The sequence below is a fragment of the Dermacentor andersoni genome, chromosome 4 (genome assembly GCF_023375885.2).
Source record: "Dermacentor andersoni chromosome 4, qqDerAnde1_hic_scaffold, whole genome shotgun sequence".
Classification (NCBI taxonomy): Eukaryota; Metazoa; Arthropoda; class Arachnida; order Ixodida; family Ixodidae; genus Dermacentor; species Dermacentor andersoni.
In genome coordinates this window covers 141,590,238-141,610,277 of record NC_092817.1, presented here as the reverse complement: position 1 = coordinate 141,610,277, position 20,040 = coordinate 141,590,238, and the positions used below count along the sequence as shown (strand labels likewise).

General features: G+C 49.5%; 1 protein-coding gene across 3 annotated transcripts in view; it reads left to right on the top strand.

Annotated features, from left to right (window-relative positions):
* The window catches only part of LOC126537852 (pyrroline-5-carboxylate reductase 3-like), a 40,390-nt gene extending 20,616 nt beyond the window's left edge, over positions 1 to 19,774 (top strand). For 2 of the 3 annotated variants that reach the window (XM_050184931.2, XM_055074483.2), the window contains exons 2-6: positions 1,164 to 1,234; positions 5,680 to 5,859; positions 9,587 to 9,799; positions 10,881 to 10,973; positions 18,693 to 19,774. In XM_050184931.2, the coding sequence (XP_050040888.1) occupies positions 1,164 to 1,234; positions 5,680 to 5,859; positions 9,587 to 9,799; positions 10,881 to 10,973; positions 18,693 to 18,872 (737 nt within the window). In that variant the 3' untranslated portion in view covers positions 18,873 to 19,774. Of the gene's footprint in view, positions 1 to 730; positions 1,012 to 1,163; positions 1,235 to 5,679; positions 5,860 to 9,586; positions 9,800 to 10,880; positions 10,974 to 18,692 lie in introns of those variants that run through there. The other variant, XM_055074482.2, reaches the window with a different exon arrangement.
* The last annotated feature ends 266 nt before the right edge of the window (positions 19,775 to 20,040 follow it).

Below are 20,040 nucleotides of genomic sequence, written 5' to 3'. Positions count from 1 at the left end.
TACGAAACCGTCTTTGACAAATGGGATATGAAGTTGCGAAAATCTCCAGTTGCACGCGCTTCGCTGAAAGATTGCACGAATAATCGTCACCGTGTTTTCCAATGCTCAAAGATCGTTTAATGTGCCGGTTAGCGGACGAGAGGGGGCGCTCGGGGTGTGTGCACCTGATGTTGTTATTGCTTGTATTTTAAACAGCGTCGAAGCGTCTCCTTTATTTTACAAATAGGTGGCTTGCAGATCCCTCTGCGAATCTGGTACTCTTTCCGGCGGCTATCTTGAAGCTACGCTACACGTAGCTAAGTACACCTTTTCGAAATCTCGACCGCTCGATATAGACTGGATGACAGCCCCTCGTCGGAAGAGAGAATCCGGGGACAGTGTGACCGCCACCGTCCTGAGCACAAGTTGCACAAACCACGTTGCTCCGCTTAATGAAGACATGCGCACTTTGTGACTGACTTTGAGTGTTCGCGTGGTGCTTGTAGCTCCTTGTGCACACTCTTATTTTTTTTTCTCAAGTTCCTTTTTATTTCATTTCGGGTCTCCGATGTTTTTCGGCTACTATACCTGTTAGCCCAGAAAATGATAACCAGCTTGTTCACCACTGGTCAAACATCGCGTCTTCCTTTTTTTCCCTCTTACACCCCTCCCCCTCTCTCTCAGCCTTCGGGCGCTGCTGGAAGCTCCAACTAAGGGTTGACCATTAAGGACTTTGGAATAGAAGATTGGCTGGGTTAAATGCGTGACACACGAGGACACAAGGTAGCATAAAATGAAGGAGGAGTAGGGCAGGCCATGTAAATGCGTATAGCAGGTAACCTATGGCCTGTTAGAGCAACAGAGAATGGTTGCCGAGCGGGAGGAAAGCGCAATAGAGTACGGCAGATGGTTAGATCGCGCGACGAGATGGGGAAATTTGCAGGCACGACATGTAGTCCATTGATACCAGACATGTGTAACTGGAGATCGCAGGGAGAGGCCTTTGTCCTGAAGTGGACATTAAATAGTCCGGTAAAGATGGTAATGACACTTGGCTGGGCGACGACAACGACGTCAAGAAAAATATCGATCTCTGCAAGATTAGGCGCGATATAAGGTTTGACGTTAAAGCGTTTGCGCAACATTATTTCTCCAACAACCTGTTTGTTCTCTTCTCTGCGAAGGCGTGACAAACGCAGCGAAGATCATGGCCAGCTGTCCCGTAGCCGACAAGCACCTCTTGGATGAGATCAAGGCAAGTTTTATTTTGTGTGTGTGTGTGTGTGTGCGTGTGCGTGTGCGTGTGTGTGTGTGTGTGTGTGTGTGTGTGTGTGTGTGTGTGTGTGTGTGTGTGTGTGTGTGTGTGTGTGTGTGTGTGTGCCCTGAGCTAGTTAAACATATTGATAATAGTCGCGTATTGGACGTAGTATATATATATAGCAGTCACTGCAATAAAATCTTCAGTTAGTAGTCAGGGGTGCGCACTGCATTACTGTCTCTTCGTGCTGTTTCCTCGTCACAAACCAGATCACGTGAGCAACTTGCTGTTATATACGCAAAATTTTTCGAGGGATTGTACTCGAAGAAGTTTTAAGGAGTGGTGTCAACTCGGAGGTGATACACAGTTCAGATTTTGAAGGAGACAAATTTCGTTCACCCGAGAATATATCGCGATGCTACAAAGGAAGCCAGGACGGCTTTTTTTAAGAACGAAAGCTCCGCGTTAGAAAAATTCGTCCTGGTCCTGGAGATTGAACCCGAAACCCCCTTTCCGGGGAGGTCGCTCAACCACCAGAGCTAACCACGAGGCAATAGAAGATTGCAGAGCGAGGATTTGCATGATTTCCTTGTGGATTTTCACCTTGCACTCTCATTTGCCGTTATTGTCTGTGCGCTTCGAGCTGTCGATTCATTCGCCCGCTCCCTGCGATCTGCCAGCCTCCTCGTTAGGTCACATATGTAGGGCGACCGGCCCGGAAATGCGTTAACTTCAATTTCAATCCCCGGACCAGGAAATTCTTTTTTTTTTCAGCTTCGAAGCTTTCTTTATGAGAAACTGGCATGGGATTACGTTGTATTTCGTAATACTCTTTGGAGGATGGCAATTTTTTCTTTTATGAAATTTTCTTCACTTTGAGGGATCCCGCTGAACTCATCTGCCACAGTTCAGCCGTTTTGCATACCGGTTTCTCTCTCTCTATACTTGCGTTGCCATGGATAACGTTGGAAAGTATAATAAAAATCTGGCGTGCGCCGTCCCGAGGAGAAAGGTCATTGTAATTTCACCGGCACGACGAAAAATCTTCTAGTAAAGAATTCCCCACAAAACGAAACGGGCGCCGCACCTTTCTTGAACACGTCATCGCCAACGAATTCGCTAGCACAATCTAAAGCCCAAGACTATACGTACACTCGAGCATCGGACACAAATTTGACTTGCGAAGAACTTCTTTGATCCGCCATAGGCCCTCATCTAAATTTCATACGCGCATTACATGATATATGCTTCCTTAAGGACGCCTCTCTCTCTTGTCTCTGAAGCCGCGAGGAAAGAAATCTAGCTACCTGTAACGCCACATTCTGGATTCCGAAGTCGAAATCACGATTATGCTGGAGCTGCGAGAAAATGGCACTGGGGGCACTGACGACAGCAAGAAATAAAGGAAAAGACAAATAAAAGAAAACAGAAAGAAAAAGAAAGCAATATTATGCAGATCCGACGCACATGCAATCCATGTGAAGCGGCCAATCGAATGCCATAAATTTGCCCGTTTCATTGCTGCGTCTTCGGCGCCAAGGAAACCGGAGTGCGCGCACGTGCTCTCTCTCGCGCACCCGTGCTACGCAAATGTTTCACGCGCGGCGATCATCTGAAGGCGCTATAGTTGGCATTGGCACGATAGCTGCTATACGTGCGACTGTGGCCTAACACCCGTGTACTTAGATTTAGGTGCGCGTTAAAGAACCCCCATGTTGTCCAAATTTTCGGAGTCCCCCCACTACGGCGTGTCTCGTAATAAGATCGTGGTTTTGGAAACCCCCATAACTTTATTTTTTCGTGGCCTCACGAGGCCGCCCTCGAATCCAATCTCTCGCACGGACAACGCTGTGCCGCGCTGACGAAGTCCACTCGTCGAGCGGTATCATGCACCTTCGGGGATTCCCGTTCGCCAACCGAATTGCCTATGGCGACACGCAGCAGCCGTACTCACACTAATGCATGCAAGGTGCCATAAGAAAATAACTGAGAAGCGCATTTGATCGGGCTTCGCAAGTTTTAACGTCAGCGTATTTTAGCATGTAGCATTGCCGTCTTGCTGTTACTGAAAGCGTCATAGATGCGCGCGCGCTAAATCGTGCCCATGCACAGTCAGCGACAGGAAGTGCATACATACCGGTAATGTTAGAGTAGCAACGCTAGACTCAAATAGTCTTAGGACGTTGTTCTATAGGCCACTGTTTGGCACGTAATCTAGGCCACTTTTGCAACAGTGGCCTAGATGCTAAGCAACAGTAGACGAGTTTTTTTGCTGTCCGTGCTTGCGGAAACAGTTCGACGAAAAGCGGCCGATTCGGTATTGTGCGTAGGAGCTGATAATAAGAAATATTTGTCTGACCCTGCAGCCCGTCGCGAGCCTACCGTGGACTCGAAGGGGTGCCAGCATGTGCCCTACATTAGTTGCGTGCGATTATTCGAAACATATAAACAACATATACCGTATTGTATTCATTGAATCAATATTGTACCAGTCGATCCGGTCTTCGAATGGAATGTTCACTATTGGCAAATGCGAGTATTTTTAAAATACTTTTCGAACAGTTCAAATCGATAACTTTGCTCGATAAAGCAGGAATTTGGAGCAAAATTGGCATAAATGTCATCCCGATGACGTAAGGCATGACGTAAGGCACGAGACGTTACATATAATGGAGCACGCTATACGTCGCTCAAAGGGCAAGACATTTCCGGCTATACCACTATTATTCGCAGTCACTATCAAGTATACTATTTAACTGCTTATTTGATTATGGTGCTCCATTTGTGTTTTTAATAAAGAACGTTTCAATAGCAATGGAAGTTGAGCTAATCGGTATGAAACGTTCACTGTGGCAAAAACGGAGAACGAAGGACAAGACAAGGGAAATCAACTTAGCGCCTTGTTTTGTGCTTCATTCCTCGTGTTTCCCTTGCGCTATTTAGCTACAATGAACGCTTAATAACTTGCGATGTAATGGCACAAACTATGGCTAACGTTGTGAATGTGCCAGTGTGTGATGGTCGCTTTATAATAACTGTGAAAAGGGCTGTTTAATGTTCGAAAAATATCCAAAATTATGCGATTCGCTTCTGGCGCTATTCGTTTCGTAATTGATTCGACCTAAAAATGTTATTCGCACGCTCCCATGCACTACACTGAATGTTGCAGTTGGATCATGACCGGTCCGGTGGTACGATGCGAAAATGTTGTAGAGCTTAATGTGTGTACTCTTTCTTTAATTTGAAATATTCACCGTTTGCAAGGATACCGTGTCTAGCAAAGGTAATAAAATTTAAATTTAATCGCATCCACGTCTGCAGAAACGACATATACACTGTGACTCAACATTTCTCTACAACATATGACCAAATAAATTTTGAGCCTTTAGAAAAAGAAAATTAAATTATGGGGTTTTAAGTGCCAAAACCACATGCTGATTATGAGGCACGCCGTATTGGAGGACTCCGGAAATTTCGACCACCTGGGGTTCTTTAACGTGCACCAAATCTAAGTACGTGGGTGTAATTTTCGCATTTCGCCCCCATCGAAATGCGGCCACCGTGGCCGGGATTCGATCCCGCGACCTCGTGCTCAGCAGCCAAACACCATAGCCACTGAGCAACCACGGCGAGTGGAGAGCCGTTAAAGGCCGCATTGTAAAAATGTGTCTGGTCATGGTATAGTTATCGTTGGCGGCTAAACGAGTTGTGAAAAACCTGAGAATCGCCGACGCACAAATTTCAGACGTGACGTCGTGACGGTGATATAGCTAAAATGTAAGCGAAATAATAAAACAGCACACGTAGTCTGTGCGATCGCAAATATCACGATACGGAATGCCTAACGGCTCGATACAGTCTGCATATAAATTTAGGACCACCCTTTGCTGCGCTTCCTAGGCGGCATCGGTCTTCACTCTAGGCTCTGAATATACCCTCCGGTCTAAATAAGTACCCCTCCTACCCCCTCCGTCGCTCGACTCCCTCACCCGTCGCTTGTTCTACTCACCCCCTTCTCCTTATCTGCAACGTGAATAGGTGGTGGGCTTGCCTCTTCCTTTCATTGTGAAGAAAGGCGTTCCGCTGCTGAGCACAAGGCCGCGGGTTCGATTCCATGTCGGGAAATTCTCATGTACTGCGCTTTGGGCGCCCTTTAAAGAGCTGGCAATCAAAATAAGTCCGTAGCCCTCCACTGCGGCGTCTCTCGTAGCCCTTGCGATGCGTTGGGATGCCGTCACCGTCAACCATGCACAACGGTCCCGGGCTCACAAAGCGAGGCGGGCTTCTGAAATCGACTGTCTCGCCCTTGCGTATAGGGTAGCGAATCTGTGGGCACGCGCGTCTCGTTGACAATCGAGCAAATGATGCCCAACCGCTTTTCTTTTCTTCTTTTTTTTTTTTTTTTGGTGCCGCGAGAGTCCACGACGCGGTTCCCTTCCCAGGCCCTGGGTTGCCGGACGACGCACGAGAACCTCGACGTGGTGGACCAGTGCGACACCATCCTGGTGGCGCTCAAGCCGAACGTGGTGCCCGCCGTGCTCGAGCAAGTGGCGCCCGCCGTGCAGCAGCGACACCTGGTCGTCTCCCTGGCGATGGGAGTCACGCTTGACGATATACAGCAGGTGCTCTTTCTCCGATGACCTCCGCGATCGCGTCTAGGCACGAAGTCCTGGTGTAACGCAGCTACAGTTGGCGAATGCGTGTTCTTTAAATACGTATGATAACATTAAGGGCGCGCTGTTGACCCCAGTGGTAGTTGCGTAAAAAAAATACTATTATTCGAGGTATGCACAAAGTGTGGTTGATTACCCACCGGATGATTAAAAAGGGGGTACGTATGTTCGGGACGTCTGTGTTCCGGGATACATGCAAAATCGAGGGATTGAAAGCAGCTTAAGATGGAAACAATGCACCAGTTTCATTATTGATATTACTGTAGCCGCTACCTTTGTTCCAAACTCGCTGATTCAATCCCAAGTGATATGTTTAAATATTTCTGTCTGGATCGAAGACAGTGCGAGCACACGCAGGCGTCCTGGTTCGACAGATGGGTGCTTCAGCAGCCGACTGCTTTTCCGCTTGCTATGTCTCCTTAATGAAAGCAGGATAACACTGCCAGCACACAAATGCTGTTTTTGGACAACGCGCAAGAAATTCCTCACCACAGGTTAAGAGGTTCGAATAAATGCACGAAGAGAGAGAGAGAGAGAGAAAGAGAGGAGAGAGAGATCAGTTGAAATAGAACTGTAGTGTCTGATGACATTACTTCAACTGTCTATAGACCAGTTGGCACCATGTGAAGGCAACAATAAATCTTTGCGAATAAAACACACAGGGTATGCCGGGACAACGACAGATGCAAATTTAGCAAAAACTAAACTAAACCATGAATTCTAGGTAAATGACTTCGAAATATTCCCCAATAAAGCTCTGCCAGTTCGCGTAGGGGTGAGAACGCATCGATACACGCATACTCACGCATACTCATCTCTGGTCAGCGCCGCAATAAGAGAAGGTATAACGTATGGATATTTAAGTTGCAAATACCCACGTGTTATATAATATATTGACGCCTAAGTGCCCTAACAATCTAATAACACTCAGTGCCTAAGAAATTCACTATTTGACTGCAGCAAAATTTACAATGTGATGTCACAGTAAGGGCTGACCGTTACTGAGCCTGAGAGACCGGGCGAGATGCCCAAACACAGTCCACACTGACGATGCGTCCACGAGCGCGACGAAGAATAAAGACACGCGTATGATGATGATAATATACGGATGAGGAAGAAGTGCATAACAAATGCCCACGCAAAGTTTGTTTCTTTATCGAAATCTTACGCCTCAAATCTGACACATCAGCTCAATTTCAGTTGTGAGCCGTGTGACCCTATTTTCCTTTCTCTTGTGGGATCGTGTAAGTTGCGACCTATCCCGGGTCACCGTGTCCAAATACCAGCGCTCTTGGGCGCCACGAAAACACTTGCCGCAGTGTGTTGGCGCCCTCAGAAGAAACTGTGCTGAAACTTATTGAACTACACACTGAACACCTTGGCCTCGGGTAGCGCTGTCTAGCACTCCCAGGACTAACCTTGTACGAACACCCAATAAATTGGAGGGGAGGATGGACGTCGTGGTAACCTAATTATTACAGCACCGTACACGTAACGCGGGCAGACTTGTACGTAACGAGTTACGTGTAAATAGTTACTTATAATCAATTACGTCGTTCGGCAAATTCGTGATTTAACTACTTTGTTTACTCTGTAACGCTCATTGTAGTTCAATTACTTTTTTTCTTTAACAGATTAGATGTAACCAGCGAAATTTTTGAGAAACAAGTTCTGACAGGTGACGCTGTTTTGGGCACTTACATTTGGTTGGAACTACATAATGCGGAGGGATGAAAAAAAAATGCACGTGGGTTACCTTCTACCCACAATTAGAGTCCAGCAGCTACACCTCAATCACCTTAACATGGCAGACTTGCTGGTTCGCACGCCTCTCTTGGAAGTCGGACCTCTAAGCTTTTATGCGTTGCATATTGCAATCACTCAGTTCAGCCATTGGGCGCGGCCGGGCAGCCACCATTGACCTTTAGCGCAATCACGTGACGTGACGTCACGACAGCCGGAGGAAAAGCTGGGCCCCAACTCGCGCGGACGCGCGCGGCCGCAGCCACCACCTGACTCCCGCTCCTCCCGCTAGGGTACTTGCACACAGAATGACCAAGAATTAAAATAGCTAAACCAAGTATTACCAAGTATTACTGAGTAAATCCAAGTATAACCAAGTATTGCCGATAAAATCGAGTGCCGCCAAGCAATACCTCGCCCTCAAAAAAAAAAAAAAAAAAAAAAGACCGCGCAATATGCAACGCATTCTTGGCTTAACCAAGCTAAGCCTGGCCATTTTTTTTCTCTAATAATGCATTTTTATCCCTTTCTCCTGCAAGCGCTTACTATAGGAGGCCTCAATAGGTGGCAAGAGCTGCTGCTCATTTCTTCGCTTATTACAGTCTATGGCTTCTCTAATATAAAGAGACGCTTTTGGTCGTTAAATGCTCATGTTTCATAAGGACCTATTTTTCTGATTGTAACACACGAACAGGATTTTTCGGGCTGCAGGATCAGATCCCGGCCACGGCGGCCGCGTTTCGATGGAGGCGAAATGCGAAAATATCCGTGTACTTAGATTTACGTGCCCGCTAAAGAACCACAGGTGGTTAAAATTTCCGGAGTCTCCCACTGCGGCGTGCCTCATAATCAGATCGTGGTTTTGGCACGTAAAACCACATAATGTAATTTTAATTTGTTACCGGTATTTTTATGGTTGAATAATATGCAGTTCTATAATAAAAACATTCAAGGTTTCGCCACCTTTCGAAGGCACGTGAACGTTTGCTGGCATCCATCACACTTAATCGTTTAAGTCTAAATATACAATGAGCGAAGGGCGCTGGGTGGAGGTCCACCAGATATTGGCTGACAAGTTGAAACGGCGCTTCTATGGCTCGATAGCGATGCGCTTCAGACATTGATGCCAGAAAATTGCCTGTATACGAGTTTTCAGTTTTTCGCTGGCCTAATCGGGAGCGCGTTCCCTTAGACTCAGCAACAACGAAGCGCTGCGCTTCGTGGGGAATCCAGACCCGATCATCGCGGCATTCAGTGACCACCACATTCTTGTGAGCAAGGTGTTCGTACCTTAGTACACCGCTCTTCTCTCCAGCGCACACACCGAACGAGTGTTCAGTGTCGCTGCAGATGTAAAAAAAAAAAAAATATATAAAGAACACACACAAGAAAAAGAGAGGGAAGGTTACCGAATATAACATTGAAAAACAATTCCTAGTGAAAATAAACAAAGTGTGAACGGCTGCAGGAGACGCATTGAAAGAGCCAGGGCAGCTCGTTCCATTTACTGTATTTGTGCGAGTCCTCGGGCGAAATTGTGAGCCGCTTCGTTCCCGGGCAGTGTTAATCAACGTAGGGAGCAAATTAACGTTAATCGAATACTTTTGAGTAACTGCTCAAATTGTTTCGCGGGGCAGTATAACTGGTAACCGCAATCAATTACATTTTTCGAAAGAAGTAATTGTGATTGTAATCGCTTCATTTTTTTTCTGCGACGTCTGAATGCGGAGGATTTGGATTAGTCTCTCACCTGCGGAAAGTTGTGTGTCTTTTTTTTTGTCTGCTACTTTCATTTACTTTACGATTTCTACATTTCAGTTAAGCATAATCATATTTTCCCGTCTTCTTTACGGTCGCGACTAACAAAAACTGCTCAATTCTTTTCGCTCAGTTGCGAAATGTCGTTGCCTTGCCGTCTCGCGCGCGTGCGCAGAGGCTTCCGGCGGGGACGCGCGTGGTGCGCGTGATGCCCAACACGCCGTGCCTGGTGCGCCACGGGGCCAGCGTGTTCGCGCGTGGTGGCGCGGCCACCGCGGACGACGCGGGCGTCGTGTCCCGGCTGCTGGCCAGCGTGGGCCACTGCGAGGAGGTGCCCGAGTCGCTCATGGACGTCGCCACTGGACTCAGCGGCAGCGGACCGGCATACGTGAGCGCATATGTGACGATGACCGAAAAAAAAAAAACAAAGTTAACGCTTGGATACTCACTGTTTGACACTGATTGCTTCTAAGTTCACCGTCACGACAGCACGACAATAATAAATAGCTAACGCTTATATGTAGTGCGGCCCGCACTCATTGTGCTTGCAATATATAGGGATGGTGCCGGTGCCGGAGACACCACAGATGGATAGATTTTATATTTTGCTCAATAACGGCATTTTGCGATCTACGGAAACCTAGGGATACTTAAAGTCGAGATGGCAGAATACCATGCGAGATGGGGCAGCACTTCTCGCGTCCGGCGCTGTAAATTCCATTGTTTGCTTCGAAGAGAGACCCTACGTTTTGGACCAACTCACCGAAACAGGCGAGCTTCCTTTTCAGACTATAACGGGGACGCATCGGCGCTGGTATAGTCATGTGACTTAAACGGCGAGTCACGTTATGGCACTCTGCATATATAGTTCTGGAAAGGAAACCGAACTGGCCAAACTGCGAAATTCTCAACGAATGATCACCTTCAGAATGTTTTGCTGAGACACTGTTTTTTCGCCATTGCAAAGGATACGCTTAGGAAATAGTTCAGTATAGATCGCAAATCTTGAAAGAACGTAATGGGCGAGGAAGTGAGATGCTTCGAATAACTTGTTTGGCTGGCACTTCCATGCATGCCGCATAAGTGAGGAAATGCTGCCGCGAAATCGAATATTGCGTACATTAGGACGCATAACGAGCAGTTTCCTTTTAAATTTATGGTGTGAATTTTGCGTGATAAATTGTTTCGTTCATGTTGCAGCTCTTATGCGCGCGTTGTTGAGCTTTGTTTTACTAGCGCCTGCATAAATGGTGCAACTATAATCAATACATAAATGAGTCAATCGAATCTGTTCATGAAATACTGGTACCATCTGGCATGAACCAGAGCTATTAGATAGCTCGCACCTGACGTCGTGGATGTAGCTGTTCAGCGCTGGTTCTCCAACGTGGTAGCTAGCACGACGTCAGTGCAAACCATATATAAAGTTTCACCTTTATCCTACTTGCTCTCTTTCTCTCTCTCTGCAGGTCTTCGTCACTATTGAAGCCCTCGCCGATGGTGCTGTGAGACAAGGGATGCCGAGAGATATGTCCTACAGGCTAGCTGCCAACACTGTCTTGGTAAGTATGCGACAAAAAACATAGCCAACATAGCCGCTAACCAGAACATTTATAGCGGCAGTATAGGTGGGCAGCACGCTGTGAGCGGCATCGTGCCAAATAAATGACAGGATGCGAATGCTCTGGACTCGTTAACGAAGTACTGCTGCTGGATGCGATTTCGCCATTCGTACCTTTACCCTGTGCTGTCGATTTCAGCGCACTCTCAATTAAACATATATAGTTGACATTTGGGGTCGTTGGTTCGTGGTCATCGGGTTGTACAGCGCGGAGGGAACGATAGCGCTGTGTGTCGTCTTGTTTCTTTCTGGTCGTTCCCTCTGCGCTATGCAACCCAATAGACATTCACATGCCACTGGCGAAACAAACCTATGCTGCAGCACCAAACAAAGCAGCACAGGCAAATCTCGGCGTAAGCGGGCACACGCTATCTTAGAGCGCCGAACACGACGAGGCGGTCGTGGCACTGAGTACAGCCGACTATACATTCGCGAACTAAAATTAACTCGGAAGCTCCCGTGGACAGAGCAACCTTGGATGAAGTCCCAGTGGTCACGTGTTTGAGTGAGGCGTGGAGGAAAAAAATGAAGTAAAAATCTCAGTACCCTTCCACTCTGTGAAGAAGGATAACCAGCGAAGCTGTGTATGTTGGCCCCTTGATGGCGAACTGCACCTCCGACTCTGGTCGGCCCGCCATTGCGCTACCTTCGGGATCGGCCAACGTATGGGGAGTGCCTAACGCCTGCTTCACCTCCGTCGTGGGTCCGGCCGGCATTGCACTATCTTCGGGATCGGCCCACGTATGGGGTGTGCTTCATCTCCACCGCGGGTCGGCCCGGCATTGCGCTACCTTCGGTATCGGCCCACGTATGGGGAGTGCTTCACCTCCGCCGCGGGTCGGCCCAGCATTGCACTATGTTCGGGATCGGCCAACGTATGGGGAGTGCCTAACGCCTGCTTCACCACCGCCGCGGGTCCGGCCGGCATTGCACTATCTTCGGGATCGGCCCACGTATGGGGAGTGCTTCATCTCCGCCGCGGGTCGGCCCGGCATTGCGCTACCTTCGGTATCGGCCCACGTATGGGGAAAGAGAGAGAATCAACTTTTGAACTGAGCGCTTAGTGACGGTTGGTGCTCGCTGGCACCAGATGGGGTGGAACCTTATTCTCAGGTCCCATATGCGTCCAGCAGTTCCTGGCCCCTAGCCGCCAGCGCGAGCTGGGTCGGTAGGTCGGGGCTGGACAACAAGGTCTCCCATCGCTCGGGGGGGTTGGGGCTGGGGAGGGTGGGGGGTAGGGATGGTGGGGGGTTCTTGAGCTTAGTGCACTCTGCAATGATGTGTGCTAGAGTGCCTTTTGACCGTCTGCAAAAAGGGCATAAAGTGTCATGCTCTGTTGGGAACATCTTGTGCAAGAGCACGGGATGCGCTAGCGACCCCGCTTGCGTGCGTCGCAAGATCGTTTGCTGCTGTCGGCTGAGTTGCGGATGCGGACGGGGAAGCCTACATCTGCCACTTCTGTACATTTGCGTGATTTCTTTGTAGCTTGTCACGGGGTGCGGTAGCTCTGGCTCGTCCTCGGCCCGGATTGACAGTTCTCGGGCATAGTGGTCGGCGAGTGCGTTGCCTTCCACTTGCGAGTGAGCCGGGACCCACACGAGCTCAACGGCCCGTCCCGGTGATTTGCATTTGGTGAGGATCGCTAATGCCGCGGGAGAGATGTTCCCCTTGCGGTAGCTTGCGTAGGCGGTCTGGGAGTCTGTGACCACGGTCCTCACTCCCGGTTGTGCGAGTGCGAGGGCCACGGCCACTTCTTCTGCTTCGGCTATATTCGTCGTCCGTATCGACGCGCCTGTGACCAGTTTATCGATGGTGGTGACGACCGCCGTTGCTCTGGTTCCGTGCTTGGGAAGCGAGGCGTCCGCGTAGAGAACCTCTGGGTCCTTTTCCAGCTGTCGAGCCATTGCCTTGGCCCGCGCATAGCGTCTCTCGTCGTTCCTGCCCGGCTGCATGTTCCGGGGGAGAGGCTTGGTCTTAATAATGTCTCTCCACGTTGTGGGCAGTGGCTCCGTTGTCGGTTGCTGTTCAATTTGCCATCCTATCTTGCGTAGGACGGCCCGACCGTGCTCTGTCCGGCTCAGCCTTACTCTCTGGTGGGATAGGTGTGCTTCCACCAGCTCTTCCACCGTGTTGTGGGCACCCATTTCCAGCAGCTTCTACGTATGGGGAGTGCTTCACCTCCGCCGCGGGACGGCCCGGCGTTGCACTATCTTCGGGATCGGCCCATGTATGGGGAGTGCTTAACGCCTGCTTCACCTCCGCCGCGGGTCGGCCCGGCGTTGCACTATCTTCGGGATCGGTCCACGTAGGGGGACTGCTTAACGCCTGCTTCACCTCCGCCGCGGGTCGGCCCAGCATTGCACTAACTTCGGGATCGGTCCACGTATGGGGAGTGCTTCATCTCCGCCGCGGGTCGGCACGGCATTGCGCTACCTTCGGTATCGGCCCACGTATGGGGAGTGCTTCACCTCCGCCGCGGGTCGGCCCGGTGTTGCACTATCTTCGGGATCGGCCCACGTATGGGGAGTGCTTAACGCCTGCTTCACCTCCGCCGCGGGTCGGCCCGGCGTTGCACTATCTTCGGGATCGGCCCACGTAGGGGGACTGCTTAACGCCTGCTTTATCTCCGCCGCGGGTCGGCCCAGCATTGCATTAACTTCGGCATCGGCTCACGTATGGGGAGTGCCTAACGCCTGCTTCACCTCCACCGCGGGTCGGCCCAGCATTGCACTATCTTCGGTATCACCCCACGTATGGGGAGTGCTTAACGCCTGCTTCACCTCCGCCGCGGGTCGGCCCGGCGTTGCGCTACCTTCGGAATCGGCCCACGTATTAGGAGTGCTTAGCGCCGGCTTCACCTCCGCCGCGGGTCGGCCCGGCGTTGCGCTACCTTCGGAATCGGCCCACGTATTGGGAGTGCTTAGCGCCGGCTTCACCTCCGCCGCGGGTCGGCCCGGCGTTGCGCTACCTTCGGAATCGGCCCACGTATGGGGAGTGCTTAACGCCTGCTTCACCTCCGCCGCGGGTCGGCCCGGCGTTGCGCTACCTTCGGAATCGGCCCACGTATGGGGAGTGCTTAACGCCTGCTTCACCTCCGCCGCGGGTCGGCCCGGCGTTGCGCTACCTTCGGAATCGGCCCACGTATTGGGAGTGCTTAGCGCCGGCTTCACCTCCGCCGCGGGTCGGCCCGGCGTTGCGCTACCTTCGGAATCGACCCACGTATTGGGAGTGCTTAGCGCCGGCTTCACCTCCGCCGCGGGTCGGCCCGGCGTTGCGCTACCTTCGGAATCGGCCCACGTATGGGGAGTGCTTAACGCCTGCTTCACCTCCGCCGCGGGTCGGCCCGGCGTTGCGCTACCTTCGGAATCGGCCCACGTATGGGGAGTGCTTAGTGCCGGCTTCACCTCCGCCGCGGGTCGGCCCGGCGTTGCGCTACCTTCGGAATCGGCCCAAGTATTGGGAGTGCTTAGCGCCGGCTTCACCTCCGCCGCAGGTCGGCCCGGCGTTGCGCTACCTTCGGAATCGGCCCACGTATTGGGAGAGCTTAGCGCCGGCTTCACCTCCGCCGCGGGTCGGCCCGGCGTTGCGCTACCTTCGGAATCGGTCCACGTATGGGGAGTGCTTAACGCCTGCTTCACCTCCGCCGCGGGTCGGCCCGGCGTTGCGCTACCTTCGGAATCGGCCCACGTATTGGGAGTGCTTAGCGCCGGCTTCACCTCCGCCGCGGGTCGGCCCGGCGTTGCGCTACCTTCGGAATCGGCCCACGTATGGGGAGTGCTTAACGCCTGCTTCACCTCCGCCGCGGGTCGGCCCGGCGTTGCGCTACCTTCGGAATCGGCCCACGTATGGGGAGTGCTTAGCGCCGGCTTCACCTCCGCCGCGGGTCGGCCCGGCGTTGCGCTACCTTCGGAATCGGCCCACGTATGGGGAGTGCTTAACGCCTGCTTCACCTCCGCCGCGGGTCGGCCCGGCGTTGCGCTACCTTCGGAATCGGCCCACGTATGGGAAGTGTTTAAAGGGACACTGAAGTGAAAAATGAATTGTTCTGCATCAGTAAATTACCTTTCTACAACACCAAAAACACCACTCTTACAAGGGTAAGACGTTTGGTAAGCCAGAAAAAGCGCAAGAACGAAATACGGGGGGCGACGCCTACTTAAGTTCCCGCACCTGGGTGCTGTGACGTCTTGGATTTTCATGGCGTCTTCTAGGGCCTACTAATTATATATAGCGGTACAGATTGACTACATTGTGTTCTAAGGGAACCAGATATTAAACATGGCAAGTTTCGGGAACCTTTACTCCACCAACGCGGCCCAAATGCGAAAACATACTTTGGAATCCCTGACGTCACGCTGACGTACCGGCGCTGGGGTTTCGGCGCGAAATTCAAACACTGATACGTGGACCTTCATTTTCTTATCTAATAATCAAGCTATCTTTTTGAAATTACTGCCTGCAGAGTTCTGAAACAGTGCTTCATTAGTCTAAACTGATTGTTTCCCTTTAGTGTCCCTTTAACGCCTGCTTCACCTCCGCGCGGGTCCGGCCGGCATTGCACTATCTCCGAGATCGGCGCACGTACGGGGAGTTTCTTGCTTACAACGACACGAAAATTTCCTTGGACTGTAGAGGTATACAGCTTCGCTGTAAAATGACGCATATCTTTGTGCCTCGCTGCGAACGACGCGTAAGCGTGGTGATGGTGCGTCACTGTACAGGGAGGGCAAGAAAAAGTTATTGCTCATCTTGTAGATTGGTGTGTGCTGTGAAGCTGCACGTTGTTTTCACACTGTTACATTTTGCAAGGGACGCCCGGCACCAATCTTACATACAATTCGCATAAGGTTTTGCGCCAACCTTGCACTTTCTTATTGTCCGAACTTGTTTTTGCAAGTAGAGCAAAGGATAACCATGCTGATGTTTTCTTCTCTGAATATCGCTTCAAATAGGGGGCTTGTGTTGTTAGCATAAGAGCTCGCATGCACTGCGACATCATTTCGCCTTGAGTGGAGTGACATTAACTGTAAAAGTAAACTTAATATTTGCATCCTATGAGCATAACACAGACACTAAAAAGTATATTAAGAGCTGAACCGCGTCATGCAACAATCTAGCTAGGAATATCTAGGGAACGGTTAAATCCAAGTTAGCGGAAAACGGCCTTCGGAGGTTGGCATCGTCGACAGCACGTACGTCACAAAGAGCTATGACAATTTGGCATTCGGTATCGAACGCGCAGTGCAATGCGAACGAGCGCGTTCTTTGCGTCGGCACTTTTGCTCCAACCTCCGACCAGCAACCGCCGGCCACGAGAACAAGTTCAAGTTTTATTTTAACCAGGAAAATCTGGACGACCTTCAGGGCCAACAGCTGCTCAGCTTAACAAGGTTCCCGAACGCCCTCACATTGGCAGCATGCAACGGTCCCTGTAATACTACACATAGAAAAAGAAATATCCGCAAGCACAAGGGATGTCAGTACTTACTGTAGCAACAATATAACAATATAAATACAATGTACTGTACAATGTGAACTATACCACAGCCTAGGTAAATTTGTGCTCTTAACGTACACGCTCTGAGCACACAGAAAGATACATTGTACAAATAGAAGAAAGAAGGTTGAGTCTACAATGAAAAACAAAATTTAAATGTATAAGGACATATCGTGCAATAGATGATAAATCAAGCTAAAAGAAACAAAGTTAAAACAGTATGTAGAAGAAAAAAAAAGATAGGTATGCGCTCCAACAATTACAATGTGAAAAGTATTCACCACAACGATACAAAATGTCGGAAGAACTGTTTGCGTGTAGCAATTGCCATTTCAGGAAATTCATTTAAAATGGATGGTACGTGAAATGTAATTCTCGCAAATTGTAATTAGTTTGAAAACGAGGCACGGACCCCGAGGCATTATGTAGAGTACGCGTATCGGTGTTTTTAAATTTTAGGCGTGACCTCGTTGCATGGAATTCTTTATAAGTGGCTGAAAATTAAAAGAATCGTAAGATTCAATATGTGTGAAGCGTGGAACTCTTATTATGTTGTAGTCCTGAAAGACAGCTTGAGACGAAGCTATAGAGGATGAATGTTCGCAACATGTCGAAGTACCTTCTTCTAACGTGTGAAAGAGCCTAAGAAAGCTATTTACTTTAAGAAAAAAAAACGAGCAAAACGAAACAACGGGGCTTGGTCAATGGGTTCGAACCTTTCGGCTTCCTCACGAAATTCTTGTTCACTCAGTGAACTCTGCGAACAACACTTCCGCGTGGATGCCGAAACGTCTAACCCATTTACGAACACTAGTTTGTTCGGCTCCACCTCTGCCTCCTAGCGTCTATTATTATCCTTGTTATGTATTTTGTGTCGACAACAGACCGCCGATTATCTGTCCTTGGTATAGTGATCCTTACCCATCTCCACTTCGTCATCCTAATTTAACCAGACTACCACCAGCTCGTGGTTATTTTTTTGATGAACGCGACTCTTTCCGTTCGTTAACGGTACGCCTGCGATTTTCCGGTAAGCAAGGGCCCTATACCGTAAAACTATTCCAATATGTTTTTGTTCCAATCGCCTGACGTCAAATTTGCGTAATCGCCGACTCAAGCATCGAGCGGTGACCCGCAAGGTTGTCTGAACAGACCAATTAAACAATCTCCTCGTTTATAGGAAGTCAGTTTTGTTTGCTTTAAAAATGAATAACATTGCCTACACTGAGCGGCTTGTCTTATCTCATTGCCTGACAAGATGCGAGGAGCACGCTCAAGTGGAGGGCGATTCGATGGGGCCGAGCCTGTGCACTGAAAATTGATAACCGGATGAAGAGCGTGGTGCCGGCATCTGCAATTGGTCCGCTTTCCCTTACTTAGCTTGCAGTGGCTGGTCGAAAATCGTGGCGGCATGCAACGGAAGGTTAAGCATGCCGCTAAAATGAATCCCCAGCGAAGAAGAGTTGGTAGAGAGAGGTCGTAAATGAGTTGAAAGTGCTCGAAAACGTTACACTGCCAAGCAAAAAGTTTTATTGTACGCAAATAAACCCAAGCTCTCTGGCAGATGCGAGTAGCCAGTGCCTGAGCGATCGGCGGCAGTCATCTTTTATTCCTTTCGGAACGGGGCAGCTGCGTCTATTCCGAAGAAAATTCTGTTTTGTGCGGCATATTAATGCATGTTTAATGCGTACACGTCACTTTGACGCGTTGAGTTTTCGCGGTTTTGTGACGTCGCGCGACAGGCAGGTGAAGTGGGTGCAGCTCGAAAGTTTTTGACCAATAGCCGAGGGCTATTGGCGAAGAGGCGTCGAATTATATATGTTTTTTCTCTTTTGTTGGGTCTAATCGGGAATACTCAGTGTGTACATGTCATATCAGATGGGGAGCTATCGCGGTTTTCGTGACGTCGCGTGACAGACAGGCGAAGTGGGGTTGTCCAGAAAAGTTTTTGACCAATCGGGGAGGGCTGATTGCAGAATTGGAATAGAAACGTTTGGAATAGCTTTACGTTATAGCGCCCCAAGTGCCAGTAGCGGCAAATAGTTGCAGCATTTGGCGTCCCGGCTAACAGCGGATGTTCACAGGGGGAGTGAAAGAGAAGTTCCCATGTACTGCTTAAGCTTGCTACAGCGACAACGGACGGCGTTTGTTGCTTCCCTGCAGGGCGCGGCTAAGATGGTGCTGTTGACAGGGCGGCATCCAGGCTCTCTAAAAGACGACGTGAGTTCACCGGCCGGGACAACTTGCGAAGGTCTGTGGGCGCTCGAGAAGGCTGGCTTCCGAGCAACGCTCATAGAGGCCGTCGCTGCGGCTACCGCAAGGGCCGCCAGAGGTCGCCACTGAACGACCGATGCACACGGCTCTCACTGGTGCCAGAGAGTACATTCGCCACGCTCGTGAATGTGGAATAGGCGCAGCGACGAATATGATGCAAGCGCCAACTTTATCCAGCTCTGTAGCGTGTATCACCAGGCGCGAGTATTAGAGTGCGTGGTCTTTTGGATCCTGGTCGTTTATGGCCGCATAGCAGATTTGTGCGAGACGAAGCTCAGTGCCTTGTCTTGATATTATGTTCGGTACTTCAACGTGTACAGACTCGCTCAATGAACTTTATATGCTAGGCGTTGAGTGAAGGCTTGAACACGATATAGTCACTTCTGGTTTTGGCGTACCATTACGGCGTACAAGAGGAGAGTGATTTTATGCGTGCAAAATAGGAAATTTTGGTCATGGTAGCATGGATATTCTCAGTGATTTTTATGGCCACGTTTTAATCTCAAGCCCCAAGGATGTCTGGCTTTTGCAGCTAGACATCTAAATTTTATTGCAAGTTGGTGTTTGCCGCTGTGCCATGTCCGTGATTTTCGTTATGGACATAGACAGCCTATTGTTTTCATTTTTGCTATACTAGGACTTGCGTCGTCACGTTCTGAACCTTCAAAAACTAATCCAAATGGAAATTGAACTTTCCGAGGCGCCCACCCTTCGTGGATCTGTGCATGCATATACAGCCTAAGAATGGTGCATACGTAATGCATCAGAGTGAGGTGAAGACCGTAATATTTCGTTGTTTCGGCAGATTTCTATCTAGCATATATACTGCACACGCTTCTATTGTTATACATTATGCATGATTTCAATTTTTAATATTATTGACTGTTTTATGCTGCACAATGCAAGAGCTTTGTCTTTATTCCCCCGTCCCATATCAGCAGGAAGAATAAATCTTGCTGTTCTGTACTTCACTGGCGCCCTTTAAAGCTTGCAGCAATATTTCCTCAGCATTTATTGTGCGCATTAGAGAATCCCGCCATTGCGAACGTGCGTAATGTCATATTTCTGACTATCATGCAATCGCTGCTGCCGCTTGGCATCAGAGACCGTTTTTTGTTCACACTGAGGTTACATATCATATGCCATTGAGGTCGGTAAGGCCTGTGGCGAGTGTGCAGGTGCATTCTTGTCTTAAATAAATAAAAAAAAAAACACAATTGCGTCACTGTTTTCATAA